Source organism: Prinia subflava, chromosome 1 (genome assembly GCF_021018805.1).
Source record: "Prinia subflava isolate CZ2003 ecotype Zambia chromosome 1, Cam_Psub_1.2, whole genome shotgun sequence".
Taxonomy (NCBI): Eukaryota; Metazoa; Chordata; class Aves; order Passeriformes; family Cisticolidae; genus Prinia; species Prinia subflava.
Genome location: NC_086247.1, coordinates 132,811,133 through 132,823,810, shown reverse-complemented (window position 1 = coordinate 132,823,810; position 12,678 = coordinate 132,811,133). Strand labels below are relative to the sequence as shown.

Here is a 12,678-nt window from a genome sequence, read left to right as displayed (position 1 = left end):
AGAGTATGCTGTGCCTAATCTAAAAGTCCGGTGCTGGACCATTTTAATTTTCAAAAACTTACTGAGAAAGATAATAAATCAGTAAAATACAAAGAAGTTGCAGTTGCACAGTGAAGCAAGTACCATTAAAGCTTATAAAACACAGAGAACAGAGTGTAACTTGAATAGGTCTTGGCATCAGCAGCTCCACGTCCATGTAGAAGATGACCTAGAAAAAGCAATTGTTTTCTTATTTTATGATGGCAGATATTCGTAAGGTAAAAAGTCAAGCTTGTAATGATAAAGCTTAAAAGAATTATAAAAATATGTTTGTCTTACAAATACTAGAAACAAAACTTCAAAGTTCAGTTTAATTTGTATCACAGACTCTCTGAAATGTTAGCATTGTTGGGAGTTAATACATGCATCGAGAGTCCACTTCATGGTTGTCCCCCAACTCCCACTTTGTTCTTGCTCAAATACTTGCTTCTCAAAGCTTATTAAACTGTCTGGAAAGTACCTTCACTTACTGTGATAATGACCCATTATTATTCGATGGTACCAGCATGCTGAACCCTCTGCAGATACAGGGACAAAAACTGTTGACTGCTTTGGAACATTTCCAATCTAACATGTCAGACAAATTGTACAAACTTGTGGCACTGATCTGAGATGAACAGATTACAAAGGCAAGCCCAGCATTTGGAAATTGCTCATAACACTTTTCTTTGTTACAGGGAGGACTGAGTAGTTTTAGTAGAGTCAATTAAGCACTCTTGAAATACCTTGGCAATATTTTCATTTTCTGCTTTTCATTCTATCCATGGATATCTCAGGGACCAATTTTATCTCACTATTCTGAACCAATATGTTTGAAACTGGTAAGAAATTGAATGTCCTATGTAGGGTTTAGCCTATAGAACAGTACAGGTATAAATGAGCAAGTCTTGGATGAGATATTTACTCTTACTCTAGGAAGGTCCATAGTGAACCAAAAAGGCTTCTTTTTCTTAACAAGAATTCATCTGGGAATTAAAATTTATTATAACACAGTAATTAACTATTAATATTCTGTAACTTGGAGCATGGTAGAGTCCGTGCAGTACATCCTTGGACTTGGTCAAAGGAGAAGAGTGGCTGTTCACTTTTCTAAAATACACGTGCAACAGATAGGGTTTTTCTAAATCAGTGCTGCTGTTAGCATTTGAAATTCAAGTTGTGGTATCTGCCACCTAGTGGTGAACTTCTCCAGACGTGCTGTGTGTGAAGCAGTTTATCATTTCAGTATAAGCACAGTTAACAACTTCAGTAGCACCAGCAGGCAGCTGGCAAAAGATCATCAGTTGTTTGCTGGGTCTGCTGCCAGTCCAAGTGCAGGGATCCCTGCCAGCTCAGACACCTTGCCCAGCCTCTTTGCTGGGGGAGTGTTCAGCTTATGATACCTCCAAATCAAAATGCATTGTCACTGATGGCTCTGTATTTGGCCTTGTGAATAGCACCTTGGGTTTGGATTAAAATAAAATAAAAACATAAATAAATAAATAAATAAATAAATAAATAGACTACTAACTGTCTCCAAAGTTGAGAAAAATAGCAGCAACTCAATTATTCTTTTCCTGTTCCTCTGCTTACAGGCAGATAAACTGGCAGGCTTAACACTAACCTTAATCATAATGCTAGCCTTACTATTATTATGTATATGTGTGTGTGTATATATATACATGTATATACTCGCACATATTTGTAATACATATATTATGCTATATCATATGGCATAATAAATACGTACATACACTATATTTTCATCATATCTACTATTTTCATTTCCATGCTGTAAAACAATTGGAATTGGAGCTTCAGGTGAACAAATAGGCAGCTGTCAAGTGCAATTTTCAGAATAGAGGAGCATTTTTTTTACATTTACTCATGTAATTCCATCTGTTAAATCGAGACCAATACCATCTTCTATTTGTCAGTAATAACAAAAGGGTATCTAGTTCTTTTCAGCTCTAATCCTCTGACATCCACAGGTAATTACTTTTCAAACTGTGGCACCTGGTCTATTATCACTTAACTGAAGTATTTCTTGTTTTATTGATGTGCTTTACTTCTAGGAATGAACAGTGCCAGTTAGTTTGTTTGATCATTAAATAGCTATTCTGCCTTAGAAACTAACAGCCATGGGGAAGGAAAATGTGATGACAACAGGGAGGTAGAAATGAAATACTTGTTTGCAGGTTATTTTTGTAATTCTGTAGAGAAGGACTTTGTGTTCACATAACTAGAAAGACAGACTCCTCAATAAGCCCATCTGAGGCACGATCCTGACAGTTTTATATTAGAAAGGGAGAAAATGGTGCTTAAAACAATGGTGTGAGATGAGAAATCCCACTTTCAAAGGAACAGCTGGTCCTGGTGCAAGAGAGGTTGGGCATCAAAACTGAAAGAACTTACTTGAAATGGGCCCTGTTACAAGCTCTGTTTTTTAAAGGGTTTTGGTGATTTAGTGGTTGAACAAAGTTAATAAAGCCTGGAGATGAGAGAAGCTGTGGGCTTTGGCTTCTCTCTCCTCTCTCTTCAAGGAATGCCCCTTCTATAAACCCAATTCCCTGATTCCACTTTCAGTTTTATGCCATGCTGTGAGGCCACATCAATGAGACATACAATGTGACACCCTAAGATTAGACTTTTCAGTAAAGCTACTTTTAGGTGTTGGCGAGGGCAAGCTTTCTTTGTATCTATGCCATTTGCTCTAATTTGTATTTACCCCTTGCAATCCTGCACTAAATTACACAATAAAAATGAGAGAAGCAAAACATGATAGCCAGGTTCCCCCAGTGAGAAATGTATTTGTCTTGACAGCTGGGTTGGTCTTTCATTCCTTGAAATCCTTGAAAGTATACTTACATATGTGTGTGTGTGCATGCACACGTGCATGGATACACGTTCACATGTATGTATATAAGTGCACTTAATATAAAAGCTGGCTTAAATACTAGTTTCAGCATTTCAACATCAAGCAATGGCGAAGTAAAGGTCACTCACCCAGACTGACTGGAAGAACTGGCATGAGAGCCTATAAAGGCTTGTATTAATTAACTTAATTGTCTTTGTGGTCTGACATTGCAGGGTAAAAACCAGCTCAGCTTGATGCTGAGTTTCTGCTGTACCTCCAACTGCCATGAGATTTATTCACACTTGCCTTCTAACCTAGACCTGATGTATAAATTTTGTGATTAAAGCTTGTCTAGTATCTATATTCTAAGTAAGTTACTCTGCAGTTGTTGCACACTTGACAGACTCTTTTCTTTTGCGCAAAGTTGTAAAATTCTGAAGGGTAAAATCTTACCATAAAATCTAAAAAAGCTCTGCATAGAAATTGAAGAGTTATAACAGAGTCTGATTTTCTTTTGTCTTCATAGGGAAGACACTGTGTCTATGAGGCACTTCCTAATGTAATTCTCCGTGCCATAGGTGTGCATCCTGAACCATGCTCTTAATCTGTTTCTAACCACCCAGAAGGCACATCTGTGACAGGAAAGAGCTCCTTTTTGTTTGTGAATAAAGAACTATCTGAAACACACAAAAAGAAAACTTCAAAAACTTTCATTCTGGAAAAACTACTGAAATGGCCAAGATATAAAGAATAATTCATGTATCTATCGCTCCCTTCATCCAGAATGAGGGAAATGAAGCATCTTGGCTGTACCCGAAGCCTCCTTGCAATGAGAAAGAAACAGCAGGCACATTGGTAGGGGGAAAGTGTAAAAGGCTAGTGGGAGAACTGATTGCAGAGCTGATGGGAGTACATTGTCTTGATTTGGAGATTAGGTGGGCAGAAGTAATTGCTAAGTATCAAGTCAGAGCTCCTGTAATACCTGTGTCAACACTCTCTTTATCAAGAAATCTGTCACCACTGATTCTTATTCACATACATAGTTGGAGAGGGGTCTCAGAATAAAAATAGACATAAAAATCCAAAATATGTATATGTTTGTAATAATTATTTGCTTGTTGGCTCTGATTATTAAGTATTTTTTGCCTTTTGGGGCTAGAGACCCTAGGAACTGAGGAACTGAGCAGTGCTGAAACCTGTGTTTGATGTAAGTCTTGTATCCTGCTTCCAACAATCATCAAAAACAGCTGCTTTGGAAAACAGAAATTTCTACTAAGCAATAATAACAGGATGAAAGTCCTGTTATTATTGCTTAGTAGAAATTATTCTATCCTTATCACTTATACCTTTAAGCACAAAGGTTTGTATTTATCATACACATGTTTTAATGCTCTGATATGTTTTCTATGCATGTAAATGCCTAACCCTCTTCAGTGTTGTATACTTGTATACCCCTTCCCAGTGCAGGCACCAGCATGGAGAAGGAGATGGTTCTGTGCAAAGGTAAGCTATAAAATAGAAGAGGTAAGATATGAGCTGCACTTGAAAATTGAATAAATTTAAAAAAAAAAAGGTTAATTAGAGTGTAGTAGAAAGAATGGGATACTTTGAGAGTGCTTGTCCCCAGTTTGACCACTGCAGCCAATACAGGCAATCAGCAAGTGGGCTGTGGGAACAGGTGAAGCTGCAGCTCCCCAAGCACAGTGTGCGGGGGGTAAAAAGAGTGGGTGAGACAAACCATAAGGACCAGAGGTGTGATCTCACATGGATACTGGTGTGCAACATGTGGGATCACAAGCTCCTTTCCTTCCCTAGCCATTTCTACTTCTGCTGTTGTTAACTGTGAGAACTGTGCAGAAGTGTTTTAGTGCATTTGTTCTGTTTGTTTTCAATCTTATTCTTTTACCCTTGCCTCTCATTCAGAATTGAGGAAGATAGTATTTAAGTTTTCACCATAAAGAGCAATCAATTAGAAAAAGAAATAATGTGAGGTAGTAATAGTAGGCACTTGAATGAATCAAAGTCTAAATATATTTGTTTACTCAATAACTTTTTAATGGTAATAAGAAAAATAGGGGAAACACTAAAATATGAGCTGATTTTCAAATTGGACCCATTTTGCTTCCAATTTACAAGATTAAAAATGTTTACACCAAGTTGTTACTTGCAATCCAAATGCATTAAAATTGTAAATATTTCAATTTATGAATTTTTCAAAGTGCCATGAATATTTCAATGTGGTGTGTAAAGGTAGGAGCAGTCCTATGACTGCATGAAAATTTTAGATACTTTTCTTCTGCCGTATTTAATACTCAAAACACATAGACTAATCAGATGATGCCAATAGCCTGAATGCTGGATTATATATCACCAGCTCCCTGGGATGTAATTAATATGTGTTGCTAGGCAGGTAAACAAATCTGGGTTATGCTTGGCTGCTTGAGGGAAACAGTATCTGTGCCTGGCTGGCTTTATTGAGTTCTAGAAGAGCAAGCAGAAGCATGGTACAACCCTGCCCATATACTGCACAGTCTCACCTGATGGTTCATCCTGTCCCCGAACAATTCTGGGAATTTATGCTTCCCAATCCCCAGTATTTCTTACTGCCAAGTTTAGATAGCTCCTCCCTCAGTAACCTGGCAGTCCCGTGGACTCATGTTGGCCACCAAGATGCCCAAAGTATTTGAGTGCTTCTAGGGTTTCAAGTCCTGGAGCTTCTTCTGGGAGGCCGCTAGGAAAAAGTCAAACACAGCAATGGCAAAATCCATTTGTGCATCTATGCTCATACATGCTTTTCAGGTGGCTCAAAACATCTCTGAATTAGACACAGGTTAGTTTTGTGTAGCCCTGAGAGATCCATGACTGCTCTGTTATGGAAAACTGGGGAGAGACAGAACCTGGAAGGTAGAACGGGGAAGGATCCAGAAAGCTGAGATTTATGGTGCTGTGGTGGGTCCCCTAGGCTGACATTAGTGGGAGCAGCAAGGCAGGGCTACACCTGAAGTAATTTATTTGCCTTTCTTCCTTTCTTCCAATTTGTTGCCATAAGCAACTGGGTGTTTTGTCTACATCTAGCAGGAAACCTAGAGTCACTACTAAAGCTCTAAGGAGACCTATGAAAATAACCAACCGATGAATAATTCATGACATGCTGGAAGTATTTTAATTGATTTCATGATATGCCATTTAGTATTAAGTGAAGTGTATCTCCTGCAAAGGAAGTCTATTTTCCTTTGTTAATATTTTTTTAGCTTTTGTACAAAATGACTGTGCTTTCTTCTTTTCAATCTTCATAAAATAAAAGACTTTTGCTTTTATCTTCCCTGTACATCTAGGAAGAGGTCTTTTTTATCAATTAAAAACAGTAAGTTTGCACCTTCACAAAAACAAGCTCTTTACCTGGTTAAGTTTAAACATTTCTGATGGTTTTTGATGCTCTACTTAGACTGGTGTGAGTCTGTGGGTTGTGTCTGCAGTACTGGCATGCAGAATTTTGGGGGGTTCCTGGATACACCCACATGCAACAACAGAGATCTTAGAAGTATAGATACCCACAAGGAGCCTTTTCAGGCACAGCAGCCGTGTATGCTGCTTGCTGTCCTAATGTTACATACTCCAATAACTCTGTAGCTGAGCATCTGGGGTCCTGAAATTCAGAGGTACATTATTTCACCTTGCTGCTCTACTTTTGGAAGACAACTATACATGTGATAGCCAGCATCTATCAAGTAGTGATGCCTTGGGAAGGCTGACCTGAAGAAGAGACTGGACAGAGCTAGAGAATAAAGTAGATATTTATTGAAAGGCCTCTAGGATACACCTTGGGCAGGACAGGAGCCTGACCAGGGCTACACCCAGGATGGACTAAGAATGGTTACACAATGGCTGACTGGTCACAAGGTCTTACACTTTTATAAGTTTTGGTTCATTTGCATATTGGGGTTTAATTGTTCAATTACAGCTTCAGGCTGTGAGGTCCCATCCTTCTTGTTCCTCCCTTCAGTCCACCATTGTTTATATGTTTGGGCCTCAAAGTTGTCCTTGGTCTTCAGCAGGAAAAGGATTTGTTTTGTCTACCCACTCTGTGGAGAGAGCTCACTGGCACTTAATATGGGGCTCAGAACTGCACCCCCAGGCAGCACAGAATCTGAAAAACATGAAAGCTAAAACTTAAGGCACCAAGCAGTATCTGCAGAGTGAATTTAAATGCTCTGGGAATATGTCTTGTCATTTCAGAGATGCAAAGTTACCTCAGAAATCCACAGTGCAGGACAGGTGCTTAACTCTCATTTCTGGTGAACTTCTCTACTTGTGGTAGAAGCAAAAGTTGCATTTTCATGAAATGCAAGGCACAATCCAGTGCTGTCATTTGACCCCACAGTGGTCAAACCTGGATAACAATCTCAGGATATCAACTGCACTATGCTCAAGGTTATTCTGCACACATGCCATGCAGTACAGAACAGCAGCCATTCTGCAGCTGTAGTCCCCCTGCCAGGGAGAATGCCTAGCAGGGTGGCTTGCTGGGAGAAATTCATATTGCCTCTTTAACTGACAATATGAAACACAAGAAGAGTCAGGATCCAGGCTTCCTGTACTCCATTTGTCTCAATGAAGAGAGGAAAACTGTGGTAAAGAAGACAGTGAAATCTACAGCTTCTCCAACACAGTGATTCAATACAGCTGTTTAGTCATTGACATATTGTTCTTCACTTTCTCTTATGCATTACTATGAGGGGAAAAATCATTTATAATCACTAGATTAACTTCTCTCCAGACTACAGCACAACTTCACAACTGCTTTTTGTTATTGAAAACTATTGAGCATTGTGCCTTTGTTTTGAGATTTCCTTTCTCTCCTATGCATTACAACTGAATGAAGGTTTACTCCTAAAGGTTATTTCAAAGAGTAGTGACATGATAGAAACATTTTCCCTCTAAACTACAGTGATGGGCTTGGCACTGGGAGGTCATAATTGGCCAGGTGTAAATTACAGACTCCATTTCATGCATTTGAATCACAAGTTCCTGTGGCAACTCACAAGTTGTAAAGGACCAAGTGTAGTGGGACAAAGGGCAGCCCCAGGTGCCCAGTGCTCAGTACACAGAGGATCCGAGTTTGACAGCTGGAAGGACATTTAGCTTTCTTCTGCTTGGCCAGCAAGATCTTTTACTTGACAAGTCACTTGCAATACGTGACAGAGCAAAATATGACACCACCTCAAACCAAAAATTGAAAAAAGTAATCCAGATCAAACCTTAAGCAGGGCGGAAGCAATAGCTTCCTCACATTAAATTGCCTTCTAGGGTGCAAAGATAAGAAGAAATTACAACTGATGCACCCTATTCTTACATTTTAATGTGGTGTTTGGCAGCACTGCCTAACCAAGCACTCAGAAATTTTGGATCTCATTCAGAAAGCTTGATATGACCCTGGAAACAGCAACAGTTAAAACACTTAACACAAGTTGTTCTTGATTTGTTTTCCTGCATATAAATCATTACTATTCAATTCCAGGTCTTCTAGCATGGAGCTTGTAGGAATACAAAAGGCTTTGGGATCACAGCAAGTGCTGTGAGTGCACAGGAATCCTACAGCGCTGGGGTTGTCCTGGTGACCTCAGCAACCTCCACCAGCAGCAAAATTTGTTCATAGAGCTTCATTTTAAGTCCTGGAGCTTCATCTGGGAGTGACCTAGGAAAAAGTCAAACACAGCAAAATCCATTTGTGCATCTATGCTCATACATGCTTTTCAGGTGGCTCAAAACATCTCTGAATTGTAGACACAGGTTAGTTTTGTGTAGCCATGACAGACCCATGACTGCCTCTGTTACGGAAAACTGGGGAGAGACAGAACCTGGAAGGTAGAACGGGGAAGGATCCAGAAAGCTGAGATTTATGGTGCTGTGGTGGGTCCCCTAGGCTGACATTAGTGGGAGCAGCAAGGCAGGGCTACACCTGAAGTAATTTATTTGTCTTTCTTCCTTTCTTCCAATTTGTTGCCATAAGCAACTGGGTGTTTTGTCTACATCTAGCAGGAAACCTAGAGTCACTACTAAAGCTCTAAGGAGACCTATGAAAATAACTTGGCCGTCCGAGTGTTTATGGTGCGAGAAGGAAACACGGGGAGCCGGCAGAACGCGCGGCGATGCTGCCGAGGCCCGGCGCTGCAGGCCCGGCCCAAGGGGCTCCGCGGGACGGGCACGCCGGGGCTGCGCTCGGCTCTCCCGCGGCTGCGGGGACAGCGCCCACGGGCGGGATCCCGGGCGGCAGAGGGCCGGGGAACCGGCGTGGGTGTCAGCGTGAGAGGGCCAGTGCGGGGCCGGGCCCAGGAGCGGCCCCGCCCGAGTGCACCGGGCTGGGCCGGGCCGGGCTGGGCCAGGCAGGGCAGGGCCGGGCCGGGCAGGGCGCGGAGCGCTCCCCGCACGGCCCCGCCCCGGTCCCCGCGGAGTGGCGGGAGCGGCCGGGCAGCCCCGGCGGCCGCCGCCTCCTCGGCCCCCGGCTTCGGCGCGGGGAAGGACCGCAGCTAGAGGGAGCTGCTCCGGACCGCGTCTGCCCGTGCGCCCCGGTTCTTTCACAGGCTCCCCCGCCCCTCCCCTCCCTCCTTCCCCCGTGATGGCGGAGGACAGCGAGTCCGCGGCCAGCCAGCAGAGCCTGGAGCTGGATGACCAGGACACCTGCGGCATAGACGGCGACAATGAGGAGGAGACCGAGCACGCCAAGGGGTAGGGGCGCGCTCGGGGAGCGGGCACGGCTCGGGGAGGCAGCTCCGCGTCCTCCGCCGCGGCAGAGGCCGGGCTGGAGGTGCCCGGGCCGGGCTCCCCCGATGCCCGGCGCGGTCCCTCGGCGGGGCAGGTGCGCAGGGCGCTCCTGCCCGCTGGCGGGCGGCCTGCGCGGCCCGGCCTGGCCCGGCCCGGCTCCTCCGCGGCGCCTGCGCCGGGCCGCGCTGCCGAGCGGCCCCGACCCGGGCCGCCTCCCGCCGCAGCGTGCGGGCGTGGGACGGCCCTGCCGCCCGGCCCGGGGCCCCGCGCTCCTCTGCCCCTGAGGAGAGAGGAGGGGGGCCAGGCCCGGCCCGAGGTGAGGGGGCGGCGGGGCTGGCGGTTCCCCGCCGGACACCGGCCTTGAAATCGTGCCGTATAAGCGAGGGTAAATCCTGCCTTCTTGTTGGCGCTTTTAGGGCTTGGGGGCGTTTCTGGGTATTTTTGGCCGTCAGGAAGCCCCCTGTGGCGGGGAGATGCCCCCGCGTTCCCCCGGTGGTTCCGGGTGGTTCCAGCCGAGCGGCTCCGCGGCCGCCCCGCGCTCCCCCACACCCGCTGCCCCGGTCCGGTCCGGGCATCGCCTGTGGCAGCCTGTCCTGCAGGCGCTCCTCCTCACCGTCACCCATTGTCCTCCAGGAGATGTTGCGTCCAGATCCACACGCTGTGCAGAGCAGAGCGCGTTTAGCACGGCAGTAGCCCGGGCGGACGCTGTTGTCTGGTTGTAGTTCCTTCTCCGCTAATCTCGCGTCTCAGATCTTCCCACGCTGAGGATCAGGCGGTGTTTCCAGTTGCCTGGGGAGCTGATGGGAGAGGCAGCCGGCATAGCTGCGGCCCCTGCCACCCCGCCGGTGCTGGGCTGGCTGCAGTGTGGCTCCGTCCGGGCACGTGGTGCCAAGGTTCTGGCTTGCTCTGCAGGCTTTTGGGGCAGGGGAGTGGGAGGAATATGTTTCAAAAGTCGGCTTCATTCAACTTTTCCTTTTTTGTGGGGTTAGAAACGTGATTGCAGAGAAGGCGCTTTGTTGTCGCAGCTAGGAGTGGCTGGAGTAACCTAAAATAGAACTAGGTTAATCTATACAGTGCTACACAAATATCTTCCTCGTGAATTTGTGATTGATCTGCTTGAGAGCCTCTCTGTAGGTGATTGATGTTTGAGGATGTACTCTGTTGTCTCCTGCCCCTAGGATTTGGTTGTCTACAATCTTAAATGTGGCAAGAGAAATCTAAGAGACTTTGAAGGGCTGACTTGTCTATAAGGCAGGAAAGGCAAAAACTTTGATGCATGCTGCTCTGTCATTGAGTTAATGGCATGCACATTAAAATAATAGCATGAGAAATAATTACAGAAATATAAATCTGTCTAAAAGGGACAAAAAAGTGCTTTGTTATCTCTTTGTTACATTTGTTCCAGTAAGTATGTGTCAGTTGGTGATTCCCAAATACACGAAAGTAAAGTCCTAAGAGCAGAGAGTTGTTATTTATTGTTCTTCATAGGAACCGACCCACTTGGCATCCTAGTTGGGATTGTTTGACAGCCAGGTAATGCCTGTCCAGAATTCATTTGGATGGGGACTGAACTCCTGCTTGAGTTTCGTCTCCTGTTTGTTTGTGTGCATGCCCGGGCTGTAGCTGCCCTCTGCAGCGTCGCCCTGCGTGTGGCCGTGCTTGGGCTGCTGTGACAGCGAGGGCGGTGTGTAAGGAGCAGCCAGGGAACAAAGAATTGCACTTCGGGGTGTTCGGAATCACAGCCTGCTGCTCTGCTCCAGCACGGGTCTCACTGCTCTCCAAGGACACCAGCTGGAGCCTGTGGTCTTCTACCCAAAACTTGTTTTGTTCAATGTCCCAGATGTATTTTAATGAGGATTTTAAAAAAAGCTGTTTTGTGCATCTGTGAATAAGAAAGTGAATGTTTTCAAGTAATATGAAGTTTAGTTAACTTAGTGGTAGGTCATTCCAGTAGAAAAGCCTCTTAAGTATTATTAGTATCTGCTGCATGAAGTCTTGTTAACTCTTGAATTACTTTATTTTCCTGTAATCTTTGAAAAATCTTGTTTGCTGCGCTTTGTCTGCAGGCTGAAATACTGAAATGAATTCCAGCAAATGAAAGGAAAAATCTCACAGCAGAGCATGCAAGATAGACCCTTGATCTGAGAGATTAACCCATAGTAATAGGGGCCTAATTAATTATTCCCTGTTTTCTTCCTGTCATTGTGTATTAATTCTTGAGGTAACTTTAAAGTTTGTTCAGTCTTTTAGATTAGGTTTTATATACTTAAGCAATTTATGAGCAGTCCAATTACTTGATTCTATGCCTGTGTCAACTGATTTGCTAAATTCTGCATGGTCTCTATTGCTGCTGACCAGTATTTTAACCTGCACTTTTTAGAAGGAGACAGAATATTGTGTGTCAGTCTCTACTGGACTGTCATATAAATTATTTTCACAATGTTTCTTGACGTTTGAAAACAGGTCCTTAGAATATTGCCCCCAGGAAAACATGATTTTTACATATATATGACTTTTTTTGTTTGTTTGTTTTTTAAATTTGCAGGGTTTTTGTGCTTGAGCACTGAATGAGTGCAGCAGAAAATAAACCACTTTATAGCTCTCAACTGTGCTAGTGTCTTTGTCCTCTGACTCTGCTCCTGTTTTTTAGATGCAGGATTATGTATGTTGTGTGACTCATTGCTGTTTTCCTGTTCTGTAGTTTGCTCCTGCTAGACGCATTATGCTGTATTTGTTCTGTATTGTAGTGTAGTGTGGTTTACAAAATATCTTTGTTAGTGTGTATGTAGAAAAAAATGTATTTATTGCACCTGGATCCACCCTGCTAAGCCCACTTAGAGAGACTTTTAAGGTCTCTCACATTCTAAATAGCTCCTTATGCTCATTGCCAGAAGGGCCTTGGGCACAAAACATTTAGTAAAGAGCTGAAAAAAAGGTACAACCTTTAAACAACCACCCCAGCCCTCACAAATATTTGCTTTGAATGTTTTAGTAGTGTACTCCTGTGATTATTGTTTAAAAAGGCCAACTTTATAACAAAT

The 12,678-nt window shown here is 43.9% G+C and overlaps 1 protein-coding gene and 1 long non-coding RNA gene across 2 annotated transcripts in view; one reads left to right on the top strand and one right to left on the bottom strand.

Moving 5' to 3' along the window:
* Window positions 1-6,660: 6,660 nt before the first annotated feature.
* On the bottom strand, window positions 6,661-10,722 carry LOC134558764 (uncharacterized). Its single transcript, XR_010082404.1, has 3 exons — window positions 10,251-10,722; window positions 7,126-8,570; window positions 6,661-7,022 (listed from the first exon to the last, which is right to left on the bottom strand). It is a non-coding gene; the product is annotated as an uncharacterized LOC134558764 (long non-coding RNA).
* Window positions 9,310-12,678, top strand: part of NMT2 (N-myristoyltransferase 2) — a 31,588-nt gene continuing 28,219 nt past the window's right edge. Inside the window, exon 1 of the mRNA XM_063412896.1 lies at window positions 9,310-9,601. Coding sequence (XP_063268966.1) covers window positions 9,492-9,601 — 110 coding nt within the window. The 5' untranslated portion in view covers window positions 9,310-9,491. The remainder of the gene's footprint in view (window positions 9,602-12,678) is intronic.